Source organism: Ostrea edulis, chromosome 7 (genome assembly GCF_947568905.1).
Source record: "Ostrea edulis chromosome 7, xbOstEdul1.1, whole genome shotgun sequence".
Taxonomy (NCBI): domain Eukaryota; kingdom Metazoa; phylum Mollusca; class Bivalvia; order Ostreida; family Ostreidae; genus Ostrea; species Ostrea edulis.
In genome coordinates this window covers 2,571,962-2,598,748 of record NC_079170.1, presented here as the reverse complement: position 1 = coordinate 2,598,748, position 26,787 = coordinate 2,571,962, and the positions used below count along the sequence as shown (strand labels likewise).

At 38.7% G+C, this 26,787-nt stretch overlaps 2 protein-coding genes and 2 long non-coding RNA genes across 4 annotated transcripts; 3 read left to right on the top strand and 1 right to left on the bottom strand.

Annotated features, from left to right (window-relative positions):
• Nucleotides 1-350: 350 nt before the first annotated feature.
• Nucleotides 351-14,890, top strand: LOC125655694 (uncharacterized). The gene is made up of 3 exons (XR_008796471.1): nt 351-485; nt 9,108-9,283; nt 14,463-14,890. It is a non-coding gene; the product is annotated as an uncharacterized LOC125655694 (long non-coding RNA).
• LOC130047652 (uncharacterized) lies at nt 11,504-12,521 on the top strand. Its single transcript, XR_008796477.1, has 2 exons — nt 11,504-12,081; nt 12,176-12,521. It is a non-coding gene; the product is annotated as an uncharacterized LOC130047652 (long non-coding RNA).
• Nucleotides 14,891-22,093: 7,203 nt separating the features above from the next.
• LOC125676455 (uncharacterized) lies at nt 22,094-22,630 on the top strand. Its single transcript, XM_048914316.2, has one exon. The coding sequence runs from the start codon at nt 22,094-22,096 to the stop codon at nt 22,628-22,630; it is 537 nt and encodes a 178-aa protein (XP_048770273.2).
• Nucleotides 22,631-24,974: 2,344 nt separating this feature from the next.
• Nucleotides 24,975-26,378, bottom strand: LOC130047574 (uncharacterized protein F54H12.2-like). Its single transcript, XM_056142894.1, has 2 exons — nt 25,344-26,378; nt 24,975-25,214 (listed from the first exon to the last, which is right to left on the bottom strand). Exons 1-2 carry the CDS (start codon nt 26,376-26,378, stop codon nt 24,975-24,977), a joined length of 1,275 nt encoding a protein of 424 aa, XP_055998869.1.
• Between the last annotated feature and the right edge of the window lie 409 nt (nt 26,379-26,787).

The window sequence follows — 26,787 nt, the reverse complement described above, 5'->3', positions numbered from 1 at the left end:
AGTAATCTAAAATACTATGGTGGGAATTTTATATTTAAATAAACATTTGATATAACCTCTACTTGCATGTATAGATAAAAGATATGGCGCTAGCACTCTACTCGTTTTTAAACGATAAGCTTGATAATTATAATTGTGAGACATTCTGTTTTTAAAAACAACTGCTAGATAAAAAATTGGGAGCACTAGTTTCCATCATAACACTGCTGGGTATAGTCCAAGCTGATTATCTCAGTTACAGTCCTCATTCCCTCCTAACACGCGATATCCTCATCAACCCTGCGACAGGTGTGTAACCGGAGAAATCTATCGACACCTAATGTAAAATCCGCACCGTCCCGGGGACACTTTACAACTCTTACGAATATCATTTATCTACACTCTGTAGTAATTAACAAAACATCCGATTAACTCTCCTCATGTTTCGCCGACATTTTCTTCCTTTGCTTGTCTGTGGACTTTTAGTGTGTCTAAGTAATAGTTCAGTAAGTATAATCATTACAACTACTAACGTGCTGATACTAGTGTATCTATTGTGTAGTCACACTTTATTCAGGCTTCAAGATGCGATGTACAGATGCAATGGATAAAAATAGGAGGTATGTCATCCCCTTCTTGGTGAGAATCAAGTGTACATCAGAGGGTGCCTTATAGTATTTACAAAGTGGGTAACGGATTCTACATATTTAGAATTAGATCAACCTTTTTACGAAACATTCAATATCAAGATACATTGACTACAGTAAAGAAATACCAAACATTTACCGGTGTACACTGAAGGTGAGCACTGGGCAGTATGTCACTAGTTTAGCGGAATTAAGTCAAATGTCGTAATCTAAGTTTCTGTGAATACATGTGCAATTTTTGTTTGTACGTGTATGATGTTTTAATATCCCAAATGAGAACTTTTCATTCATGTAGAGCCACAAATTTTGAAGTATGCATGGTGCTCAAGGCCGTAGCAGTTCTTTATCGTGCCAACGCCTAAGACGACATCGATTCTCCGTTCTTAACGCACCTGAGCTTAAATCTCAAGTGAGCTTTTCTGATCGTCTGTAAACTTTTCACATTATCGACTTCTTCTCCAGAACCACTGGACCAATTTCAACCAAACTTGGCCAAAAACCTCCTTGGGTGAAAGGCTTTCACGTTTGTTCAAATAAAGAGCCAGTTTCCCTTCAAAGGGAGATAATCGCAAAAATAGGGTGGGGTCATTTAAAAATCTGACATTTACGTGACAACTTTCTGACATAGTGCAAATTCAAGTTTGTTAAAATCATGACTCCCGGGGTAGGATGGGGCCACAAGAGGGGGTCAAAGTTTTGCATGCGAATACATAGGTACATGTAAACTCTTTGAAAATCTTCTCAAAAACTACTGGGCCAGGATAGTACAAATTTACATGAAAGCTTTCTCACATAGTACAGTTTCAAGTTTGTTAAAATCATGACTCCGGGAGTAGAATTGGGTCACAAGGGGGATCAAAGTCTTACATACAAATATATAGGGAAAAATCTTCTTCTCAAGAACCAATGGGCTAGGAAAGTACAAATCTACATGAAAGCTTTCTGACATAGTGCAGATTTAAATATGTAAAATTCATAACCCTCGGAGGTACAATGAAAATCTTTAAAAGTCTTCTTCTGAAGAACCACTGGGGCAGAAAAGTTTACATTTATATGAAAGCTTCCTGACATAATGCAGATTCAAGTTTGTGAAACTTATGGCCCCTGATGCATGGTACGTTGGGGCCAAAAGAGGGATCAAAGTTTTACATGCGAATATATCATAGGGAAAATGTTCAAATATGGGCCAAGGTGACTCAGGTGAGCGATGTGGTCCATGGGCCTCTTGTTTAAGGTCAAATCCAAGCGACACGTGGCTTTCAGGTCAAAAGCCTGGCGATTGGGAAAAGAACAGTCACTTCCTATTTCTAACCACTAGACCGGTATATTATATATTTGTAACATGGAGGAGAAAAAACAACAGGTCAGACAGATTCGAACCCAGGCTCCCTGAATCTCAGATCACGTGCTATTTCACTTAAAGCTGACATGAATTAATAAATACGTACACCTTTCTCATCTTCTCCGCCATATTTCTCTCAGGTAGCCTAATTTACTCTACCCGTATATACCCCAAAAGTGATTGTCACACCTGAGTGATTTTTCTAGGTGGACTCGACCAGTGCACATCTCCGATAGTAATATATAGGGAATGAGAAACAAATAAAATAACATTTTAAAACATTATGCTTTGCTCAAAATTACAAAATATTGATTGTATACTAATGCAACATTCTGGAAGTTTAGATAAGTTAGACAAAAATACAAACAAAAAAACCCCAACTTTTCTTGCATACTTACAAGTGCATGCAAGTATTTGCATTTTCTAATAAAATAAATGCGGATAAATCATTTGCCAATTACATACTGATAGAATGGAATAGGCAAAGAGCATAAAATATATTATTTATATCAATTCTTGCAAAATAAAGGTGCATGTCATATGCATAATATGCAATGCACAAGGTATAATCGCCAAACAAAGTATCAAATACGGGCGTCTATTCAACAAGTATCGGAGATGTGCACTTACCGAAAATATTAGATTCTCTTTATTCTGATAAATCCACGAAACAAAATGATAAACTCCATTTGTATCTCGTTAGAACTTTACAACACGTTGTCATTCCATTATACAGACTGCGACACACTTCACCCGTGCCAAACAGGGTGTCTTCAATCAGGGGAGATGTCAGAGTCGAAAATTTGTCCTGTATTGAATGCTTGTCTGGTCGAGGTTTTGCAGTTTATAGAAATCGGGAATCTAATATCTGGTTGGATATATTGCGTGCACAATTCAAAATTTCTCGATGATCATATACAAACTTGGATATACAAATAAGGGAATAATGATCGAAAATATACATCTGTGTGCAAATGCGTGTATTACATTTGCAATCCATAATAAACAGTTCATTACACAAAGACACATATGAAAGGAAATTTATAAACGAAAATATAGTTTTGTTGTCTCTTTTGGAACCACATACTTATCTACGGTCTCTGTATGTCCATATTCAGAGAGAGAGAGAGAGAGAGAGAGAGAGAGAGAGAGAGAGAGAGAGAGCGACCGTCCTACGTCGATTTATAATAAATCATTTCACAGAAGGAAAGAAAATTGATCACTTATATAAATGTAAGCTTACAAGCTATAAAAAATTCCAGCTATTTAAAAATTTGTGATTGACAATATATTGGAAACTTACAGGAGTTGATGCTTATAATTGAAATCATTACAAATTTTTAAAAAAGAATATTAGTTTGAACTGCGCATGTAGAAAATACTGACTTTGTATGTTAGAATAACGGGGGGAAAGTAAATTGTCAAAAAAAGTGGGAAAAGCAGACTAGCCTTCCTGCCCACCCCAACCCCCTGTTTTCGTGCCTGAAACAACATATCAATTCGTGTTGAAAGAAAGGTGCATATTTACATTTCATTAAATTCCAAAGGAGCTCGAAATTATGTGTTCCCCTATTAATTATTTTGTATGCAAGATTCGTTCCCGAATTTAGAATCATGCTTTCAGTCAGAGCAGAAATGAATTCATTTTGAAGTACATCTAGTTTGAATGCAAATGTTGGGTTCCTTCTTTTAATTTCATCAGACTCATTAGAAACCCCTCTCCCAAACTATGCAGCTTTGTTTTTATTGTTATCTAAATCGGTATAAATGAATCCGGATATAAATTATATAATGTTTTTCGTGATCATATAGATATTGATACTGATAATGAAAAAAGAAAATGTTTATACTCTTGCCTTTTGCATATCCTACTAATACATTACAGTATATTGACATTGTATCATATCAAATAAAACCTCAACACGAATTTTACTGATTTATGAATACTAACATCTTATCGAATACATTTGAATTTGAGATTTCTACGTACAGCGGTATGGCCATTGCGCCAGATCTACGAAATGAAAATATTTATGAATAAATTACACTCAAGCTTCAAAGTAATCATTATGGCATGTTACAGAAACGTTAAAACCCACAAATTGTATTTATGTATTCATGAATGAAGTTCCTACGCTTGAAAATATCTTGGTCTTTATGCATTTTGTTTTGTGATTTTGGTTTACCATTCCTTACACTGTGTAAATGAAGGAAAACTTGGTAAAGGGTGCAATTCTACATGCACCATACATATTAGTATACATGCATGTGTTTCAAAGCAAAATGTACATGTAATAACCAGACATGTATCGTCATTTTTCATTGGAGGGGGGGGGGGTACAACAGGGGAAAAATGGAAAATTGGATTCTTCAAAATATCTTGCCATTCAAAGTAATAATTAAAAAAGATGAACGACAACAGCAATAAAATAAAACAAAACACCCAAACAAACCAAGATGTTTTGTCCGATGTTTAAAGTCCTAATGTGGGGGTGAAGGGTTAAAGAGTCTTTTACTTTGACTACCTCAATAATTTACCCTTACACTTCATTTTCTTCAATCGTTGGGGGTCGGATGGGGTGGTTAGAGTCCTCTACTATGAGTGCCTCATATCTTCATTTTCTTAATTGGTGGTGGTGTGTGTCTTCTACTATTATATCAGAACTTTCAAGCTGGGGTAAGTGTGGGAGGGGTTGTCACTCAATGTATCTTTTAATTGCATTACAAACTAACAAAAAATGGATATTGTTATTAAAGGTGGGTAACAGACACTCTTGTCCTCTCCCCTTGATGTCTGATATCGACGCATAATATGATAAACTCGATTATTACATTTTGCATTAGTACAATTTGCGTCGAGTTCGACGCAGAATGTAATAACGCAAAATGGCATAGATATATAAGATTTATTGAGCGCCAAATTAGCATAAAATGAAGTAATTGAAAATAATATTATTTAAAAATATATTCAATTTTTAATTATTGCGTGCTTTAAATGAATCAAATAAATCTGTATTATCAATTAATGAGAGCAATATTGAGTTACTAGTACTGTTCTCCTTTTATTGAATTAACGATATCATTTGTCTTAATAAGAGCACGATTATTACAAGATCATCGGTTCTCTCTCTCTCTCTCTCTCTCTCTCTCTCTCTCTCTCTCTCTCTCGTTGTTATCTCTCTCTCTCGTCGTTATCTCTCTCGTTGTTATCTCTCTCTTTCGTTGTTCTCTCTCTTTCTCTCTCTCTCTCTCATCCCATACACTCGTACAGTGTTGTATATGCAAATTTATGTACCTAAATAATTTCCTGATTTATAAATCTGCAATACTCTGACCAGTAAATCATATGGTATAAGAATTCATGCACAATACAGGGTAAATATTATACTTTGATACTTCCCCTGATTGAAGATAGCTGATCGGCACGGGCTAAGTGTGTCGCAGTCTGTACAATGTACAATGTTGTTTACTGTTGGAATGTAAATGGAATTTATCGTTATGTTTCATGGATTATGCAAATAAAGGGAGTTTTACTACTACTTAGAGTATTTTCGACAAGTGTACACGTATAGTGTACATCTGCGGTCCTTTACAGATATTACGAGTAGGCCCAGGTAAATAGTCGTCCGCATTTGATGCGTTTTCATGGCGAGCATACATGTCATTTTTATAAGTACAGTAGTATTTATGTCTTTGCCTTTTACTTGAAATAATTGTGAATGGTATATATTGTATACTTTTTGCTTATTCCATTTTATCAATAGATAAAAGATGAAATATTTCTCCGCATTTTTGTATAGTTTTGACATATTTACTACAAATGTACGCACGTTCACGTAAAGAAAAGGCATTCTATATATATTTATCCAAATATATATATTTAGAATGATTTACTGCTGTACGATATGTTTATTATAATTTTGAGCACTGCGTGGTGTTCCAAAACGTGATTTCATTTCTTCTTGATGTCCTATAAATTAGTATCGGAGATGTACGTGTTACCTGTCGAAGCTACCCGCACAGGTAAATCGAAGACACTGATGTGAAGTGAAGCGTGGCAAAGCTCGTCCCCTTATATACCATGCGAAACCTGATACATATAACAATAGAAATTCCAACTAATATGGCGGATTAGCAGAGAAATATGGCGGACATATAGAATTATACTATATTTAATAATTCATGTCAGCTTTAAGCTATCTGGCAACAAGCGATGGAACCCGTGTGATCACCACATGTGACTACTAATCGGATTCATTCAACCGATCATTGATTGACCATAACAGTCTAACGGTATCGTACGGTTAATGACCTTCGTAGAGGTTGATATTTTCGCAAAGTTTTATATCAAGTTTCTTTGACTAATAATTCTTGTGTTTACTTCTCATTGTTATCTACAAAATATTCTACTTAGAATGATACCACGTGATTAATCATAATTCATCATGTAGACATGATACAATATCACCAACCTCGTGTTTCTATAAATAGATCAGATGAAATGTGTATTCTTCTATTGTCGGTGTTGTGATGTTGGTTGGTACGATAAAGATAGATTGACCATACATCAGCATACCTTTACCACTTACTGCACTGTGTACCGTTCATACATCAGCATACCTTTACCACTTACTGCACTGTGTACCGTTCATACATCAGCATACCTTTACCACTTACTGCACTGTGTACCGTTCATACATCAGCATACCTTTACCACTTACTGCACTGTGTACCGTTCATACATCAGCATACCTTTACCACTTACTGCACTGTGTACCGTTCATACATCAGCATACCTTTACCACTTACTGCAATGTGTACCGTTCATACATCAGCATACCTTTACCAATCACTGCACTGTGTACCGTTCATACATCAGCATACTTTTACCACTTACTGCACTGTGTACCGTTCATACATCAGCATACCTTTACCAATCACTGCACTGTGTACCGTTCATACATCAGCATACCTTTACCACTTACTGCACTGTGTACCGTTCATACATCAGCATGCCTTTACCAATCACTGCACTGTGTACCGTTCATACATCAGCATACCTTTACCACTTACTGCACTGTGTACCGTTCATACATCAGCATACCTTTACCACTTACTGCACTGTGTACCGTTCATACATCAGCATACCTTTACCAATCACTGCACTGTGTACCGTTCATACATCAGCATACTTTTACCACTTACTGCACTGTGTACCGTTCATACATCAGCATACCTTTACCAATCACTGCACTGTGTATCGTTCATACATCAGCATACCTTTACCACTTACTGCACTGTGTACCGTTCATACATCAGCATACCTTTACCAATCACTGCACTGTGTACCGTTCATACATCAGCATACCTTTACCACTTACTGCACTGTGTACCGTTCATACATCAGCATACCTTTACCGATCACTGCACTGTGTACCGTTCATACATCAGCATACCTTTACCACTTACTGCACTGTGTACCGTTCATACATCAGCATACTTTTACCACTTACTGCACTGTGTACCGTTCATACATCAGCATACCTTTACCAATCACTGCACTGTGTACCGTTCATACATCAGCATACCTTTACCACTTACTGCACTGTGTACCGTTCATACATCAGCATGCCTTTACCAATCACTGCACTGTGTACCGTTCATACATCAGCATACCTTTACCACTTACTGCACTGTGTACCGTTCATACATCAGCATACCTTTACCACTTACTGCACTGTGTACCGTTCATACATCAGCATACCTTTACCAATCACTGCACTGTGTACCGTTCATACATCAGCATACTTTTACCACTTACTGCACTGTGTACCGTTCATACATCAGCATACCTTTACCAATCACTGCACTGTGTACCGTTCATACATCAGCATACCTTTACCACTTACTGCACTGTGTACCGTTCATACATCAGCATACCTTTACCAATCACTGCACTGTGTACCGTTCATACATCAGCATACCTTTACCACTTACTGCACTGTGTACCGTTCATACATCAGCATACCTTTACCGATCACTGCACTGTGTACCGTTAAAATGTCTGTATCTGTATAACGTTCACAACAACAAAAGGTCACAGCTATTTATCTTATGGCGAATTTTTTTTTTTTTTTGGAAAATGCATGAGCTTATGAAATGCGGTCTACAGTAGCTGCAATAATGTAGCCCTCTCCGATTTTTTTTGGAAGGGGGGTACAACTCTTTAAGATCTCCGTAATGGTACAAATGTGGGACTGATTAACTCCCGCAACATTTTCGATCATTCTAAACATTTGCTGACTTTCTTTACGTAAATAAAATGATATTCTGTGTTTCTTAGTCAATATATAAATTTACAACCTGCAACGTACGATTTGTGAGGCTCTATTCTACCGTTTTCAACAATTTCGATATATTCCAATTTCTCGATTCATATTTGTGCACCATGTTTGATGTACTGAAGTTTCAACTTCCGATTGTCAAGTTAATTGCACGTAGCATATGCCATATAAAGTAGCATTTACAGAAATGGAGAAGTACGGAGGAGAAAGCTATTTCGTCGGTATTAAAAAGATTCATATGTAATATCAAGTTCAAAACGAAGTGGGGTGTAAATTCTTTCTGCAACCACATGATTTTCCTTTCTTTGTCGGAGTGGATCGAGTAACTACATTTTCGCGCTGATTGTCAATGTTTAGGTTTTTCAGTAGATCCACCTACGATATCTCACGATAACAAGCATGGCGGAGCAGATTAATTTTGCAAGCTGTACATGATTTTTAATGAAACACACCTTTATTAGACATGCCCAAGCACAAAGTTGGTACTCCTTTAGGTGTAAACAGCATTTAAGGCTAATACATGGAGCTTATCATTGGTTATTCATAAATTTATTTTCCACCATTACGGAGATCCTATGGAATTGTAGCCCTATCCTAAAAACGTTAGAATAAAAAAAATTCGGATAGGGCACGCTATTGCAGCTACGATCTACAGCACCATATAAACGAGATCCTACTACTGTAAGTATGTCGACGTGAAGCGATTGCAGTTCATATATTTATGCATGTATTGACTTCTTTTATATACATTCTACTTTCATTTCTAAATGACACTATTTTTTATAACTCATATAGTCGTCGGCAGACAGAAACTATAAGATATGAAAAACTGCAAAAAACAAAATTGGTTCTACAAAGTGGAGTGTCCAAAATGCCTGGAGAGGCAACAGCGGTTACGTGAACAGGTGGAAGTGCAATCTGTTCGTTTATGACGTCCTTCTGAAAGCCAAAGCAGAGGTACCATCCAGGAGGTAAACATTTAATTCTATCACAAAAATATCTTTACATTCGAAATAAAGTTGTTTTGTGCTACGTCGTTCGTGGCTAATCCTATACCAGTTAAACGCGTACTTATTATTTCATACCGCACGCGGAAGGTCGGGGTTTGAATCTCGGCCGCGACAGACCTAAGTCGTTAAGGTTGAATGACACGCCTGGTGTACCAATTCCTCATACATTTATAGAAACATGTAATAACCCCAGATCACAAGCGTTTGTCGTTTATTTTTCACAATTTTTTTAATTCATTTCTTAAAGAAAATTGAATTTCATCAATTTTCAACTGCATACTCCAGAACTCCTCATTCTGTCTTTTGAGATCTTCCGGTTTACGGTGTTTGAATTAGAATACAACAATACAGTATTTTTAATCATCATATTTTTTATTATATCAGGAAAAAAGTCTTTTTTTAACATCAAAATTTCTTGAAAACTGGTGGCTAAATCTGTACCAACTTCTGTAATTAGAAAATGAACATGTATACTAACGATATGAAAAGGTGACATTGAAAAAAGTTTCTATACAGTCATATATAAAAAAAACAAACTTATAAGAAATGTTAGTTTTGAACTTCCGGGTGGAAGAGTTATCTTTCCTTGAAGAACCTGGTACTTTTTGTAAGAAAATTATACAATTTGCATATATTTTCGTCCAAAAGCCATAAAATCTTTCTCAGATAAGTGAGAAACGACACAGGAAGAAAAATTTACAATGTTATTGTAAGAATAAACTTTTTTGTATAGAATCTTAGTGCACACCTGGATTAATTTATGCATACATTTGCATATGTGCAATGCAGTAAAAATAAAATGCATGTGCTGTTATGGAGTATACATTGTAATATTGTCAACATAACAGGCTACAACAATAGGATAAATATTTAGAAGAGAATTTGAGGAAATAGAAAAATATATGCAGGCAACAATATCTAAAACAAAATAAAACAAAGACTATTTGATGGAAACTTTTAGTGACTGCAGTATTCTATTTTATATTATTACTATTTACCCGATTTAGATGTCCATTCCATTAAACTTAAGTAAAAATGGTCAGGATCAATAAAACAGGCTGTATTTACATTTAGCCCCCTAATCTGTCTTTCCTTTTTTCATTCATTCTTTATTTCCTGCTAAAGGAGATTTACATACAACAAATATACATTAGAAAAATAAACATCACATAGATAGTATATAAGACAGAAAATTTGGAGAGTATATATTGTGAATACATGTTATAGGTAAGTTATACCACAGGTACTCGAATTAGAGAGAAAAAATTCTCACATCGTACGTTAATATACGTATATTATATATGAAAATACACATACATATGCACACATCTATATTTACATATACACGTATATGTTCATATGCATAACCAGTTAAATACAAAGGTTCCAAAATATTTCAAAAAAAAAAAAAAAAGCGAGAGTCACGGGTCCTTAGGATATGACCTTAGAAGCGGAAGTCTTGTGTCACGGCAGACGTTGACATGATAATTAAGAAATAAGATATCATTTTTGAATGTTGTTGGGATTAATCCGAGATTCCTCTGACTCTTACCCCCGCTTTTATATTTGACATGTGCGGGGAAGAGTCAGAGCGGACTCCATATTGAAAAGTGGGAATTCAGCGACACCAGCTGGTGTCGCTGCTTTACCTACCTCTTACAACTTTATTTCGCAGATCTATCTTCCAAGACGTGAGAATTCAGTTAACGGAAGATAAATCTATAAAAAGATCATGATTAATACGATGCTATCGCCGTTTAAACGGCCCTAACACCGACAAATGGAGCATCACTTGAATTAGGTCGCCGCCTCACCATTTGATTTCTTTGCGCATGACGTCAGCACATGTAAACACAAAATTCCATCGTTTAAACGGCGATAGCATCGTATTAATCATAATGTATTTGTAGAATAATCTTCCGATAACTGAATCCTCGCGTCTTGGAAGATGGGTCCGCGAAATAAAGTTGTAAGAGGTAGGTAAAGCAGCGACACCAGCTGGTGTCGCTGAATTCCCACTTTTCAATATGGAGTCCGCTCTGACTCTCCCCCGCAGAAGTCACAAAATAAAAGCGGGGTTAAGAGTCAGAGGAATCTCGGATTATGTTGGGATATGCCATGAAGTTGGTCACATGATCAAATCCGATAACGCCCGAAGGGCGTTATAGTGGATTTGATCACGTACCAACTTCATGTCATATCCCAATAACATTCAAAAATGATATTTTATTTCTTATATTTATATTTTCTATTTTGATTTGTGTTCTTACCGAGCTTCCATGATTATGTAGCAGATGACCAAAATAACGATCGTAGGACACAAAATATAGTTCGTAAGAGTTTTATCGAATAAAAAATTAGAAACAATATCAAAGAGAATATAAGATATAGATATTTAATTGAAAATGTTAAAAAAGACGAAACATATGTAAAAATAAAGGTAATTTAGAGCGTAAAGTTAAATGAAATGACAAGAAGACCGGAGTAAACTACATCCGGTGTGTGATTTGGTCGCGATCAGCGATGGAGAAACCGGCGTCGGTGTAGCTTACTACTAAGTTGAAAACGCAATTGTTGATCACAGATTTCGACAGAAATTCAAAGGATCTGTGACAATTGATGGTGGATATGATGGGTCAAGTTAACGTTAAGCTCTTAGTCAGGTTTTTGGAAAGAAACAACGTTCATCGTTAGGACTCGCGGTTGTAGCCATGCAGGAGACGATTCAAGACAGTAGGACAGATTTAGACCAAGTGCAGGTAGGTTGCGTCTTTTATTCACCTTCAGTGTGTGTAAAATAAAATAAAAATGAACTGACGGAGTTTTTGTTCACTTGAGAGATTTCTGTTGTAGGATTTTAATGAAGACTCGCACCGGTACCCTGACATGAACATGTAAATTTTTCGAGCCTCGAAACCAGCCTTGCTTATAATCATGCCGAGTCAGAGCCGTGATGGAAGTTGCCAGGAAACAACAGGTTAACTTATCACCATGAAGTAAATACATGTAGGCTTATAACTCTGCCTACATGTTTTCGCTTCCAATATCATAGAACTTGATTTTATAAATTCGCCATGCAGAAGTTGCAGACGGTATTTAAAACTGTATAAAATGAAACAACAGAACGATATATGTTTAATGTTTCTCTTTTATAAATTGATGAAATTCTTGTTTTTTACAAAATAAACTGTATGAATATCCTGCTGCGTTTATTGCTGTTATGATGTCATTGCAGTGGCGGATCCAGGGTTTACAAAAGGGTGTGCTTAGCCATTTTGGGTGCCAATCTGGAATTTTACTATTCTGGAATTTTACTCACACTATTTCTATTATTTTAATTTGTCGCGAGAAGGGGGGGGGGTCTAAATACCCCACTGCATTGCATAAGCAAGAAGCCAGGTGAAAATACAGGAACTGACTTTTGAAGCGGTGATTGTATTCATACGCAAGAACAAACTGATCACATGACCAAATTCATGTCACACGAAATTGACCATCAATTTCATTAGTACTGTCATATAAGGAAGTGCATTGGCAAATGTAAATATAGAAACTTAGCTAACACTAGGCCTATGGTAAATCACGATTTCCCTGCGCTTCTAACGGTATCGCTTTGTTTATGAACAAGATATTTTAGCACTCGTATCTCCGTCAAATATGTCCCCTTCCATTAAGAGTTGAAAAGAACTCAACTAAATTTACCTTCATGAAAAGACGAGTTCTGTTTGCAAGTTCCTAAGCTATTTATTACAAGAGTAAATAAGTTTTTACCGGAAGACAATGGAGTTTCACCGGAATTACCGCCATTATAACGATGGCTCATTTCCCCTTAAAACAGGTAATGACAGTTACATCGCCAAACCCTCGGCATCAGGTGTGAATGTCACGGGTCCTCGGAGATGACCTTAAAACGGATAACCTGTGTCACAGTAGGTGTGGCACGCTAAAGAACCCTCACTGCTCAATGGCCGTAAGCGCCGAACACAGACTTAAATTTGAAGCTCTTCACCGGTCTTTGTGACGTCTCTATATGAGTGAAAAATACAACGAACAATCAATATTATTTCATAAATATTATTTCATTCCTTACTAACTATAACCACACCTATGAAGAATTGTCAGCGATAGATATTACTGAAGAGTTAATAACCAGAATAATGGATAAACTAATTTACCGGATAAAATATATAATGTAAAAAAAAACTTCTGTTGTTAATGTAAATTTCTTATTGAACTAGATATATGTTTTAAAAACTTATGTCATCTCTGGTATAAGTTATTTCTGACAGCTATATATATATATATATATATATATATATATATATATATGTATATATATATATATGCATGCATGTATGTATGTATGTATGTATGTATGTATGTATGTATAATTTTCAGGAAAAGTCCAACAAAAAAATTTTCACCGTTACCAAATGTGACGATCGGCGATGCGGAACGTGCCCATACTTAAGGGAAGGAAGTTCGTTCGAATTTAACAACAAGGAATTTACGGTAAATTCAGATATGACGTGCTCCACCAAAAATTTAATTTATGTTATAACATGTGCTGGCTGTGGAAAACATTATATCGGTGAAACTGGAACTACTCTGCGAACTCGTATACGAGTTCATAAACAACACATTTCAGCACCCGAATACAGAAAAATTAAAGTTAGTGAACATATAGATGTGTGTGGCCACGGACAATTCAATGTATTTCCGTTTTATAAACTGTATACAGAAAATACTATTTCCCGACGAGAAAAAGAAAGACACTTTATTAAGACTTTAAAACCGGCTCTCAATAGCTTACTGTAAAATATGTTTACTGTTATTATCTATGACGTCATAATATGCTTAACGTAAAATCCTTTTCCCTTCATTCGTTTATGACGTCGTTATGTACGTGAAATGTTAGGACGCCTTTATGACGTCAAACCATTTCAAAACTATTTTAAAATGTAACGCCTGAGGATTATAAAATGAAAGCGCTTGCGTTAAATTTTTAACTTTGTGTACTGTTTATTCTATTTCTTTTAATATATATATATATATATATATATATATATATATATATATATATATATATATATATATATAAAGCTTTATTGTTACTAGTTTTTGTATTTTTGTTATTCAGACCTTGGGGACACTATCCCATTGGTGCCAACGCGTGGGCTAACCCTAGGTCTTGGTATGTCAGATGGACTGGGTGCTACAGAAGAGTGTCGGACAATAGGAAACGAAAAGGTGACGTCATAGCATTTCAAGGACGTGGTACTAGTGGACACATGGGGATAGTTTCTACCAATGGCTTTTACATCAGTGCTGGCAAACACACGGTTACAGAAACGTCCATCAAGGGGTTTCTGCGAGGAAACAAGATAGTGCGGACAACCATCTGGAGATATACTTGCTAAATGCCTTCCTTTCGCTGCCTCGATTGGTGTCTATGAATAAAAATAAACAACGTAGAAAAACGCAAATATTTTTGTTGGATAATTTCATGGATATTTTTCTGTGAAATGTCATACATGGATATATGACATGTCTTTCAATATAACACAAGCTGGGTATTAGCACTCGAGCCCTTCACCAGAAGTTCTTTTATAAGTGGAATAAATTACATTGGTGATAACCCAAAACTTCGAATAAAATTCAGTATCTGAACCTACCTTTTTCAATTACCATTTAATACTCAGTCAAATCAGTACAAAAACCCATAATTTCGCATTGATTAAAAATTAATACTTCTATGTGTGATACAGTTTTTTTTTTATTTTCCTACTCAGAACATTGCTAGGGGAAAATTCTCGTATATTACGTCAAAATTAACGTCAAAGCTGGTGACGTCGTCAGTTTGATATAGGGTTTTTCCGTTGAATATCTGCTATGGTAGATAAAGAATAACAATGGTCATATTCATGAATGGCACATTCTCAAATACCAGATTTAGTATTTTGGTGAATTTTCTTGACAGGGCAGATTTTAGTTAAAACCATGCTTATTAATTAACCCTAACCCACTTTTTAATAATTTTTTTATGTGAAGGGACATAGTATAGATATCACTAAAGGTTTTTGACTCATTTTGTTTTAGTCAATGCAATAATAATTTTTCGCCGCGTTGTTTACCTATTTAAAAGCGTAAACTTGTTAAAAAAATATCTTGCACCCTGTAGCTAATCATTATGAAACAGCCAATTAAAATTTATCATCGTGCAATTTTTAAAACTGCATATTATGATATCGTGACTAGCACATGTTTTGTGTACACGTCCTTTGTCACTTGATTTTGTCAGATTTCTGCATGTTGCACGTTTTTCATAGGTCTGGGAATATGCGATAACTTTTGAGGTTTAACTTTCCTTTTGCAGTAAAAGACTGATGTACTGACCCATCTAAATGCGGCGAAATTTTAGAGGGTTATGTCTGAATTCTTCATTTAGTACCAATTAAATTACTGGCTTTGATTTTTGATTTGTTTATAATTACCGAGGGGGTCGTTATATCACCTGGGTACATCATTTTTCGGAGCTTGGGTGACGTTTTGATTACAAAATATTGAACCCTCACATCGGCTAATTAATTTATATATATATATACATATACAGCACACGACACGAGTTTTATATACCCCACCGTGGAAAGACCACGGTGGAAAATCCACGGAGATACACCGTGTCTTCCGTGTTCCACGGTGTGTGTTATTTCCGAATACACGCAGCTGCTAAGAGCTTTGTTCTGGTCACGGGCGCCTTGCAGGAGACGTGAAAATGCGCCGCAGGCCAAATAATCAAGATAAGGGTGGAATTTTAAAAAAAGAAAAAAAATGTCAATATCCCCCCCCCCCCCCCCCCTGATACTTATATTGTTTTTCAGCATTTTGAGCCAATTTGAACGATACCAAACACTATATATTATGTTTTTAAGAAAATCTGGTTTTGAAATTTTTTCTTTTAGTCTTCTTTCTTCATTCTATGTTTAAATAATGCGAACTTGCAGGCAATTCCTGTTTTGAATGCGAATTAGTATATTCAGTAAATGAAAAACAGACATGTACAACATGTAATAGGGATATTCAATAATTACTCTCTCTCTCTCTCTCTCTCTCTCTCTCTCTCTCTCTCTCTCTCTCTCTGACAAATGCGCTGTTTAACATAATTACTTCCATCATATTGTGTTATTATGCATCTTGACAAATATAACTTGATCCAATATAGAAATTAGAGCATTGTCGATGATTAACAAATTGGAATTAATTTATCACATAAATAATTGAAGCAAAAATACAAACATCGAATGATTTATTTTTAAAATCCCTACTTTGATAGAGGTTTTCATAAAAAAAAATGTTCATCGGGAGTGTCTGGATAATGCAATGATTTTTGTATTATAAGTATATACCATGCAAATTCCTAGGGTTTTTGTCGCAGTATAACTAAATTAGGGTTAGCTAGTTTGAGTTTTGACTTCTTATGAAAAATGTGAAATATATTGGGTCGGCGCAATATCAGATCTAGTATAAAATCATGGGTATCTTGCGCCGACCCAATATATTTCACACTTTCCGCAAGAAGCTAAGCACTTCTGTTGATTTCAAATACACGGATTAGCTGACCCCCATTGTTCTACTGAGGCAAAAACCCCTTCGAATTTGCATGGAATGTACAAGTTATACACAGGTCATTGTTATAGTCATACATCATAGTACCGCTAACCCGACAAATATTTTTTTTTTATATTTTGAATAAGTTATTGAATGACGAAGTATGACCAAACTGCAGATTGAACTTTATAGAGCCCCGTGCTAACATTACTTTTATTTTTTTTAATGTATCAGAAGGGGTATGTTGCCGGTTAAGTTGTGTAAAATTCTTGACAAGCAATAAAATAACAACAAAAATGTGCTTAGATTGTCCGATTACAAAAACCTTAAATTGGAACATGTGTGTGTGGGGGGGTGGGGGGGGTGGGGGGGGTGGGGTGGGGTGTGTAGTAGTCTGAAACTGTCTCAATTCCCCCTTCCGACTTCAATTCAGTGGGTAGTTCGCTACAAGCTACAAGGCTTAATCCTTAACTTTCAAGCTTTCAAATTACACCCTCTCCGATTCTACGTGCTTGTAATCAATATTTAAGGATGTAAATCCTCGGTGTCAAATGCAACTAATTCATGAAAAAAGACTGATATCAATATAGACAGAAATGACTTTACGATTATTTGCTCTTATTCATATACGCTATCGATTATTAAAATCTTTAATTTACTATTTAGATGCATTAGATAATGAAAGCAAGAGAGAGAGAGAGAGAGAGAGAGAGAGAGAGAGAGAGAGCATTGGTAATCATTGATTATAACAATCATGAATGTATGCAAATACGGGAAGTTTAATACGTTCAGTATAAATCTTGAAAGTACAATTTTTTTTAAATTAATTATCCATCCCCGTTCATTCTGATATTTTTTTATTTCCCATATTGTTTTTCTTTACATGTTAATTTTTTCGGCTGGTTCGGGTTTGGACTAATGAATGAGCCCCCCCCCCCCCCCCCCCCCCCCCCCCCCCCTTTAAAACGATGTTACGTGCTTAGCTGTATATCTCCCTCTCAGTCAAATATAAAATAAATACATGCTATATATACTGCAACATCATTGGATTTACTGGATAATTCTTCGATTTCACCTTCATAATACATGTTAATACAAGCGGAAGTAGTATAACCCCTCCCGATAGGGGGTTCAACTGAGTGCACTTTTTATGCAAATGAGGTCAAGCAAGGGTGGCTTTTGATTGGTCAAGCGGTGTCGGGGTCAACGGAGTGGTTCAATATCTAGGACGGGGTCAACCCCAGCAGGGGTTGTAGGCCGGGTGTCGGGTGAATAGGCTGGGCTATTGCCGCTGGTCTAATTCTATGATGCGGTACTTTCGCTTTGAGTTCCTGGAAAAGGAACCTGGAGCTATTTTTCTGAAAATCGGTATAAAATCCAGTGAAATCCTGTGTATTAAATCTAAAAGAATAACACAAGGTTTTTAAGTTGACATGTTTATTAAAGAACAATGGTACAAGCATAGAACAATGCAAAACAGTTCAATAAGCATAAAAACAGTTCAATAAGCATAACAGTTCAAGCACAGTCCATTGCTTTCTGCTGAGTTTCTTCTTCTTTTTTGGCCGTTCTTCAGTAGGTGCGGGCGGATTCCACATCTCTAACGGTGTGTATTCTCTCTTCACAGGGGTTTTTGAGCCAGGTACGGGCCCAATCATCGCATCTATCTCCGCTTGTTCTTCTGGACACTCACTAATCCAGTGTCCTATTTTTCCGCATTTGAAGCAAGGATCCTTTTGTTTGGTTTTCTTGCTGGTATGTTGAGAATCTGCTGACCTCGATTTCTTACTGGTCTGCGGATAATCTGTTTTATGTGGGCAATCCGGCGACCAATGTCCTGTTTCTCCACACGTGTAGCACGGGTTAGCAGTGTAATCTGGAGTGTATTCCTTCCTAGGTTTTTTAGAAGTCAGCTCTTCCAGCTTCTTCAGTAGGATTGTGGTATGATTTCCAATCTCATTACTCAGCACATTAATGCAGTTAACGATCCCGTCTAGTGTCGTGGTAATGATCGCAAAGTCTTCTTTGTTCATGGTCGGAGGCTCATTCTGAGCGTTGTAGAGGCCCAGTTCCAATCCCGTGACATCTTGTGACTCTGGGATGTCCGGGAAAAAAAATCCCAAGCCGGGGTCTGCCGGATTCTGGCTAGGGAGGTAATCCGAGGTCTGGGCCATCTTCTCTTGTCGAGCAACGTGGTCTGAAGGTGTGAGATTGAAGCTCGTGGTCTGGTTCGAGGTCTGGGCCATCTTCTTCTCTTCTCTTCTTCTTTGAGCAACGTAGTCTGGAGACGTGAGCAAGAAGTTCGAGGTCTTACCCAGTTCAGTCTTCTGATCGTCACTCTTAGCTTTCTTCAGTTCAATGTAGTCTTTCTGTGGTCCCATCTGCTTCTGTACCAGCTGATCTATTTTCTTCTGAGCTTTGTCCACAAATTCTAGTTGTTTCTGAGCCATGTCTTCTGGAAAGTGATTGAAGATCGAATGAGGACTGACAGTGGGGCTCCGCTTTTATAGCCAGCAAAATGTCTAGACTATTCTGTCTCGTGGGGGGCACGTGGGGAGCACGTGGTTGCACCATCTTTTTCTGGAAAAACCGGTTTCAGCTAGAACATCGCGCGACCAGCGCGTGCTAGTGCCCTAATTGAACTTGAAAAGCCGGTTTCTCGCGACCAGCGCGTGCTAGTGCACATTGGTACACATTGACTTTAGTGGAATGGAACTTATATTGGTGTTTAAAGTAGCCCTAAAAAGGGCTGTGCATGAAGTTTTTATTTTTAAAAATGGCCGGCTTCATACGCAGGTTCTTCTATATACACGTGTAAGTCATGATCTTCGGATATAATGTGTTGTACTAATTGTCGAGCTGTTCTCCCGGGGAAACGTATCTCTTCGACGGTTTCCCACATCCAGTGTGCATCCCAAAACAATACCCATACACTTCTTCGGTGACGTGGTTTCTCCAGTCGAATAAATCCCGATACTTTTTGAGTGCCGTTCAATAACGTGTAAAACTGGTAAATCATGTACTGTATGAGGGGGGAATTTTTCAGGTACATGTCACTTAAACGCAGGCAAATATCCTCCACTGTTTCATGTGACCGCAATACATAGTCAAAACACCAATTTTTAGATCGGCCCCAGCGTAATCGATGGCGACATATCTGTACTAAATTGTCCCAGATCTCCATCTCGTCTACATAATCTTCTACTATGGTTAAATTCTCTACTTGTTGTATTCCCTGGCGGCGGCGTCTCGCTCTTAAAACTCTCCGTGTATCCATGACTGAAGGTCAGACAAGAATGACTGTAGAAAAACCAGCTGACGTACAGGTGCTTGATCACGTGGTGCAGGTGTTTGATCACGTGATGCATAACCTTTACCTATAAATACAGGTGTTTTCTGAACGTTCGTTATGCACTATGGGCGGCAGTGCTACTACGAGAATGAATGGATATAGCTATGTACTACAATGTATGAACGTGGCCTTACATAACCCTCTCATTCAAAATGCTCGTCAATTTGTACAACAGATGTCACCGGAGGTCAGAAATGTACATAGTTTTCAACGGATTGCTGATTCATTAGCGGAGAATACCAATACGGGACGTTTACTCATGATTTATTTGTATGCTGAGGAATTGAAACAGAATCTTCCAGACCAGATGAGTGACATTGATCGGATCTTACGCAATTGTTTACAAAAAGGATTCGTGGAACTGATTCGTATGAAAGGAATGGCGGCCCTGTTATAAAACAAGAACGTTTTGGAATTTTTTCATTTACAAACCATGGCTGAAAGTGACAACATCGCAGAAAAAGCGTATAACCATGCATTAGAATGGGTCGAGAAAATGCAAGACGATACGGTGTTTCAATTCGCTAAAAATTTTCTGATAGCGGGAGTGTTTCCATTGACTCTAGACGAATATACAGATCTACGGAACCGGATATACATCAATCTCTATAACGATGCGGGATTGATGTTAATTTATGTCCTGGGGGAGGAATTCAAGAAACGCATGCCTGAAAAAACCGCCGAGATTGAAAGTATCACCAAGGACTGGCTTCGAGAAGTATACATAAAGTGTGAAGAACTTAATTCATTTCATTGATGAAATCATGAGTGCTAGGGATAACATCGAAAAAACATTTGTCCTACAGTGTATTGAGGAAATAGAAAACTTGCCAGATTTTCAAAAATTGAAATCCTGTCTTCGTGCGGTATTATTTCCAATCACTTTAGACGAATATTGGTGGATATGCAGACATTTGATCGAGAACCGTATCAACACCGAGGCATTAGTGTTGATTCATTTAGTAGCCGAGGAATTAAAGAGAACAAAGCCGCACATCAGTGGGGTGATCGAGACCCTTCGAGGACGGTATCTTCATCACATGTACAACAAAATACAAGAAAATGTGTGACTTTTAATCTGGATCATAATGAAGTGTATCTGTTACCCGAAGAAGACCGGACAAGTATCTGGATGACTGTAGCCGCTGATCGATATCGATTTCAACGCAGGATTCGAGAAATGGAAAAAATGTTGGACCCTATTTTAAAAAGACATGTGAATTGGTGTTGTGTGTGGGAGTTATGTATTTGAAATATGTGACATGAATAAAATTGTTTACACGAAAGCTGTGTTTGGTTGAGTCTCTCAGAGAAGGGTTTATTTGTTGAGGAATCCAGAAAATCCTAAAGGTAGAGTGAAAATCGAATCAAATAAGGTGTTTTCTATCGAATAGACCTTATGAGATGTTTTTAGGGATGTACATGGTCGAGAAATAAATTTTTAAAGAGGGGGTAAAGAAACATTGAACCTCGACTCGAGCTCTTTAACCTCTGTTTCTTTGAAAACTATGCGACGTAGCAAAATAAAAATAAGTTTAACGAATTCCGCGCCCCAGAATCTATCAGATTAAATCTACCATGCACAGATATCGAATGTCTAGAAAAAGACAATGAGAAAAAACTCTCTACTCGAAAGCACAAATCAGCCATTTTGACGGCCGCCATCTTGCCTTCGTCTCCGAAGCGAGGGATGTTTTCGAGGAGGTCCGCGCTTTCCTGATATATACCGGCGCACTCGCCAGTTCGCTTCACTGGTGATCCAGCACAGGTTTGAAGGATTTTAAAGAAGAAAGAAGAAAGAAGAAAGAAGAATGGCTACAAGAAGAGACCCGCTCTACAATTTCCAGACCTTGCCTGGGTTTCGGTACCGGCTCTTAGTGGTGGCTGAGGAACGGGTAGGGGAGAATTGGGTCGTGCGTTCTGAGAACGACCTGAGCACCTTCTCCCCTTTCGACCAGAGTGGGGTCCGTGAGATCATCTGCCGGGTGCGGGCAGAGTATGAAGGGAGGGGACGCCGCCGCACCGCTCGAATCTCCACGGCTACGAGACCGCGCCGACGGGCCCCACAGCCACCCTCACCACCACCACCTTACTCCCCGGCGACGCCTACAACACCACCACCAGCGATCCCATCGGCACCAGTGGAATACAGCCCGGTGCCGATGAGCGACTCACCAGCGTCACCGGTGGAGTACTCACCGAGGTCACCGTCCCCCGCACCACCTCCCAGTCCAGCCCAGAGTCCGTCGCTGTTGGTGGCAGACACAACACCATCACCACCAAGACCAGCAGCCCCTGCAAGACCCTGTCTGCTGGCAAGACAGGGTACACTCCGGTATCACGTGTAGGGGATGTGGGCAGCGCCCAGCTTGCTGCTCGTGCGTGGAAGAGTTACAGGAGCGGCGACACACCCGGGGACGGTGCCCGTTATGCCGGTTTACCGGAACCAGGGATTGAAAGTCGGTTCTTAGGACCAAACGGCCTTTTTCAGGGCCACCAACTTTTTTGAAAAGACACTTTTTATTGCAAAAATCAAGAAACACACAATTTTGTTTTAAAAAAGTTTTATTAACACAAGTAATAGTTAGAATAAAGCTATAATAAAGTTACATTTTCTTGACAATGTAAACATGTTTATGATACTGATAAGCAAAGTCACAAATCCATTGTCTATAATGAGTCCAATTGCCTCCGGCTAATCCACATCTAATACGGTAAGGAAACGCTAAAGTCTGGTAAGACAAAGTGCCTAATTTCTGTAAACATTGTTGAAACCAAAGTTCACGTTGTTCGGGGGTATCGGCATACAGGGGTAAGCGTTGAGTGCCTCTCCCGTAATCCCATTGCGCTAACAAACAGATCACATCAGGATGAGTAGAATGAGGCATAATACACACAGTACCCGGTATTCCTCGATCCGCTGCTATAGCTAAATTTCTCCGTCCTAAAGGTTGTCGGGTCGCATACAGATTAGCCCAAGGAAATCGGTCGGCAATACGTTGACTTAATCCATGAGGTTTCACCGTTAAACAGTTACATTGTTGTACAATAGCATCCACCCAAGGTAGAGATAATACAGCTCCTCGTAGATCCGTCACCGACATGCTGGTTGACAGGTCTCACAGGTACACGTTAACCGGGGTTCTTGACTGTAAGGACAATGTTGAAACAGGTGGGGTTTAAACTTTCTCTGAGTCCAGCGCTCTCTAAACTCCTGACAGATCTAACAGGTACAGTCCTTATGCGCTATTTCTTCTTCAGGGGTGATGGTACAATGCTGCGGACACTTACATGGTAGCCAGGGTTCTCTAGTGTGACCACAACATTTATAGACAAAGGGACAATAATTCAGCTCTGCCATATACTCTATCCACTTATGTTTGGCCAGGATGTTTTCTTTTTTATAATGAAAACAGCCACAAGTTCTCCAAGGTCCTCGGCAATACCCACACACTAGTACATCTTTCTCATCATCCACGTACCGTTCAAACGACATGATTGAGAAAAATGGTAACAAGTGACCTATTTATATAGTGTTTTTTGATGAGTCATCAACATGACGTCAGTCATCTGAGGTAGGGGATGTTTTCAAGGACGTCCGCGCTCTCGCCTTTTTAAAACGAGCGCAACGTCAAAAATCGGGCATTCCGATTTTTTAAAGGAACCAGAACCATGAGCCGTAGAGTAGGACGAGACCCTACAGTGAATGATTATTGTATCAAATGGGAGGAGGATTGGGAGCAAGAGATTGCCCCGCCGGCCTCACGGGAGGTTCTTCCCCCACCGCCCATGAGCCAGGATCTGCCCCCGCCAGAGGAAAACTGGGACGCAGAGTTAGAAGTGGTGCAACGGCCTCTGGGGAGATTGTTTTTTAAACACGGGTGGTTGCCTGTTTTTGTGTTTGACCACGAGCAACCCCCGGAGGAGCAGAAAAAGAAGAGAAGAAAGAAGAAGAAGAACATACAGTGAGGGGGACCGAGAAGAAGAGAAGGAGAAGAGAGAAGAAGAAGAAGAGAAAAGACCAAGAACAGAGAGAGAGAGAGAGAGAAAACAGCCCTTTTCAGGGCTACCCATTCTTTTTGAAAAGACATGGTTGATTACAATGACAAGAAAAACAAACCCACAAGATTTTTTCCAACGTTTTATTAAACTTCAACTATGAACAATAACAATACAATAACATAGTTTACAATACATTCAGTCTTTGACATTGACAAGTTTGTCCTTGATGGGTTCTCGGTTTTCGGAAGGTCTCTTTAAACCAATCAGCCACAAAACGATCGCGTTGTAAGGCCGTGCCTTTCCAGGGAAGTAACCATTCTTGTACGGTGCTTCTATGTCGATGACGTTGATGTAAAAAAATACACACAGTATTGTCCACAGACATCCGTATTCAAATCTTGATAACAATGGGTGTTATGAATCCAAGTCTCTCCGTGGCGTTGAATAAACTCTTGGATGTCTTTATGGCTGGGAGGTAATCCGTAAGAATCAAAATATTCGACGGTAGGGCTACTCAAATACAAACAGACCCAATGCGCTCCAGGGCGATCGTTAGGGTCTGTATTCACCACGATGGCTTTGTGATGAGGTAACAGCTCAGGTATGACATCTCGAGGATACACACCTGCAAACGCCGGTCCTAAATCTCGTTGTAAAACATCTCTCAATTGCTGAGTATCCATCTCTCTCTTAGTAATCGATGCTGACTTCTCGTTGTTTGTTGATTTCTAGCAGATTGTTGAACACGGCATACACCACACAGTTTAAGGTCCTGGCCACGTTGGCGGCAAATTGCACTTCCACTCTCAAGTTCCCAGTCTGTATGAGATGAAATTTATCCGTCTGGGCTTCTTGATCTTTCGTGAAATCCACACACCAGAGGGTGTAACCGTTTTTATACTCTTCCAGGGTAATGTCCGGAGCCCAGTCCTGGCCTAATTTTCCCAAGCCTTTGTACAGACTCAAATACGATCTCAGGTACTGATCGTCGGTGAAATTAGGTTCCAAAGGTCGGGTTTCCATCATTTCTCCATTGATACTGATTTCTAATTTCTTGACTCTCTCATTTTGGAAATGAAAGGGGTTTCTGGTATTATCCCCATTAAAAGCCGCATTGTCCACAAAGCCCAACACGATCAGTTTAGGCATCTGTCCTTGAAACAGATGATCGGTGATTTTAGATTGGGTGCCACTAGGAATGGTAAAGGTTTTCACTTCCACTCGTCTCAATGGATATTTCGCCGTTTGAGTACTCAGTTGCTGATTGATGAGATTAATGATACTCGGCACAGGTTTGACTTTCCTCACCCACAAGATCATACTTTGAATGACCACTTTCCCACTACTCCCGGCAGCGGTCATCATGTAGAACTGGGGTCGAGCGCGATTGAATCGGAGACGGACATCCAAGCCATTAGGGAGACATTTCTCTTGCTCAAACAAATCCAGATGTAATCGATCCCTCAACACGATCTCCTTACTGTCTGTAATCTTCTCGTGACGTTTTCTCAACCCTACATTCTTGGAATCATCCGGATACTCGGGAGTCGGGATGACGGCCGCGATGCTGATTTTGTTATTCGCTACTGGAAATTCCACAGGAGTTTGAGCCAGAGCTTCTAATTTAACCTCATCCATATGTCCTGCCGTATCTTTTTCCCACAAGCTACAGGCTCTCATCTGGGTTTCCAGAGTCTTGGGTGCATAAGACAACAATTTCTCCAGATACGCTTTGTAGGGATAAGTATCCGTCCCCGGGGTAATGACTTTTCCATTGAGACTGACATCGATTTCACTGAACAAGGAATGGAGAATGTTATTCACGGGGGTCGAGGTCGAATGGCCTCCTGTGAGATTCGTTCCATTGGCTTTCGTGAATTTACAGACCATCTGGAGATAAGTTTGGGATAAATCCAGATATTCATCTCCTTGTCCTTTGATTTCAAATTCAATCGGAGCCGTATCCGAGTTGAGGGTACTGGAAATGGGGTAATATTCCATCCATTTCGAATCTTCTAAAGTGACGTTGGTCGGGGGCACTTTAAACAGTTCTAAACTGCTGGTGCCACAAGCGCAAGATTCTCGGTGCATCATATTGGAACGATGTGTTACTCAGTGTGAACTGGCATCAAATGTGTTCTGGTCTCCTTCTCACTCCCTTTTTATAGGGTTCTCAGTCGAAAATATCCAGAGAGCGTTTTGGCTTACCCCTTTTCACTAGCTTCCTACCTCCCTTCCTAGATCGCTTCCTAGGTTGCTTCCTAGGTCTCTTATGAGGACCTCCCCGAGCTAAGATACGTTGTTTTCTTTTAACAAATCCTTTTCCTTCCTGTATTCCCACCTGTTTTCCCGCCTGTTTTCTTTTGACGGTCGTGGTTCCAGGCTTCCTGAGTATTCCTGTGCGCGCTTTTCTTCCTCGTTTGGATGGGGCTTTTCGAGACCTTCGCCTACGGGCATACCCCGCTGTCTCTTTCAGGGCTTGGGCACCGTGTGTCTTGAGAGC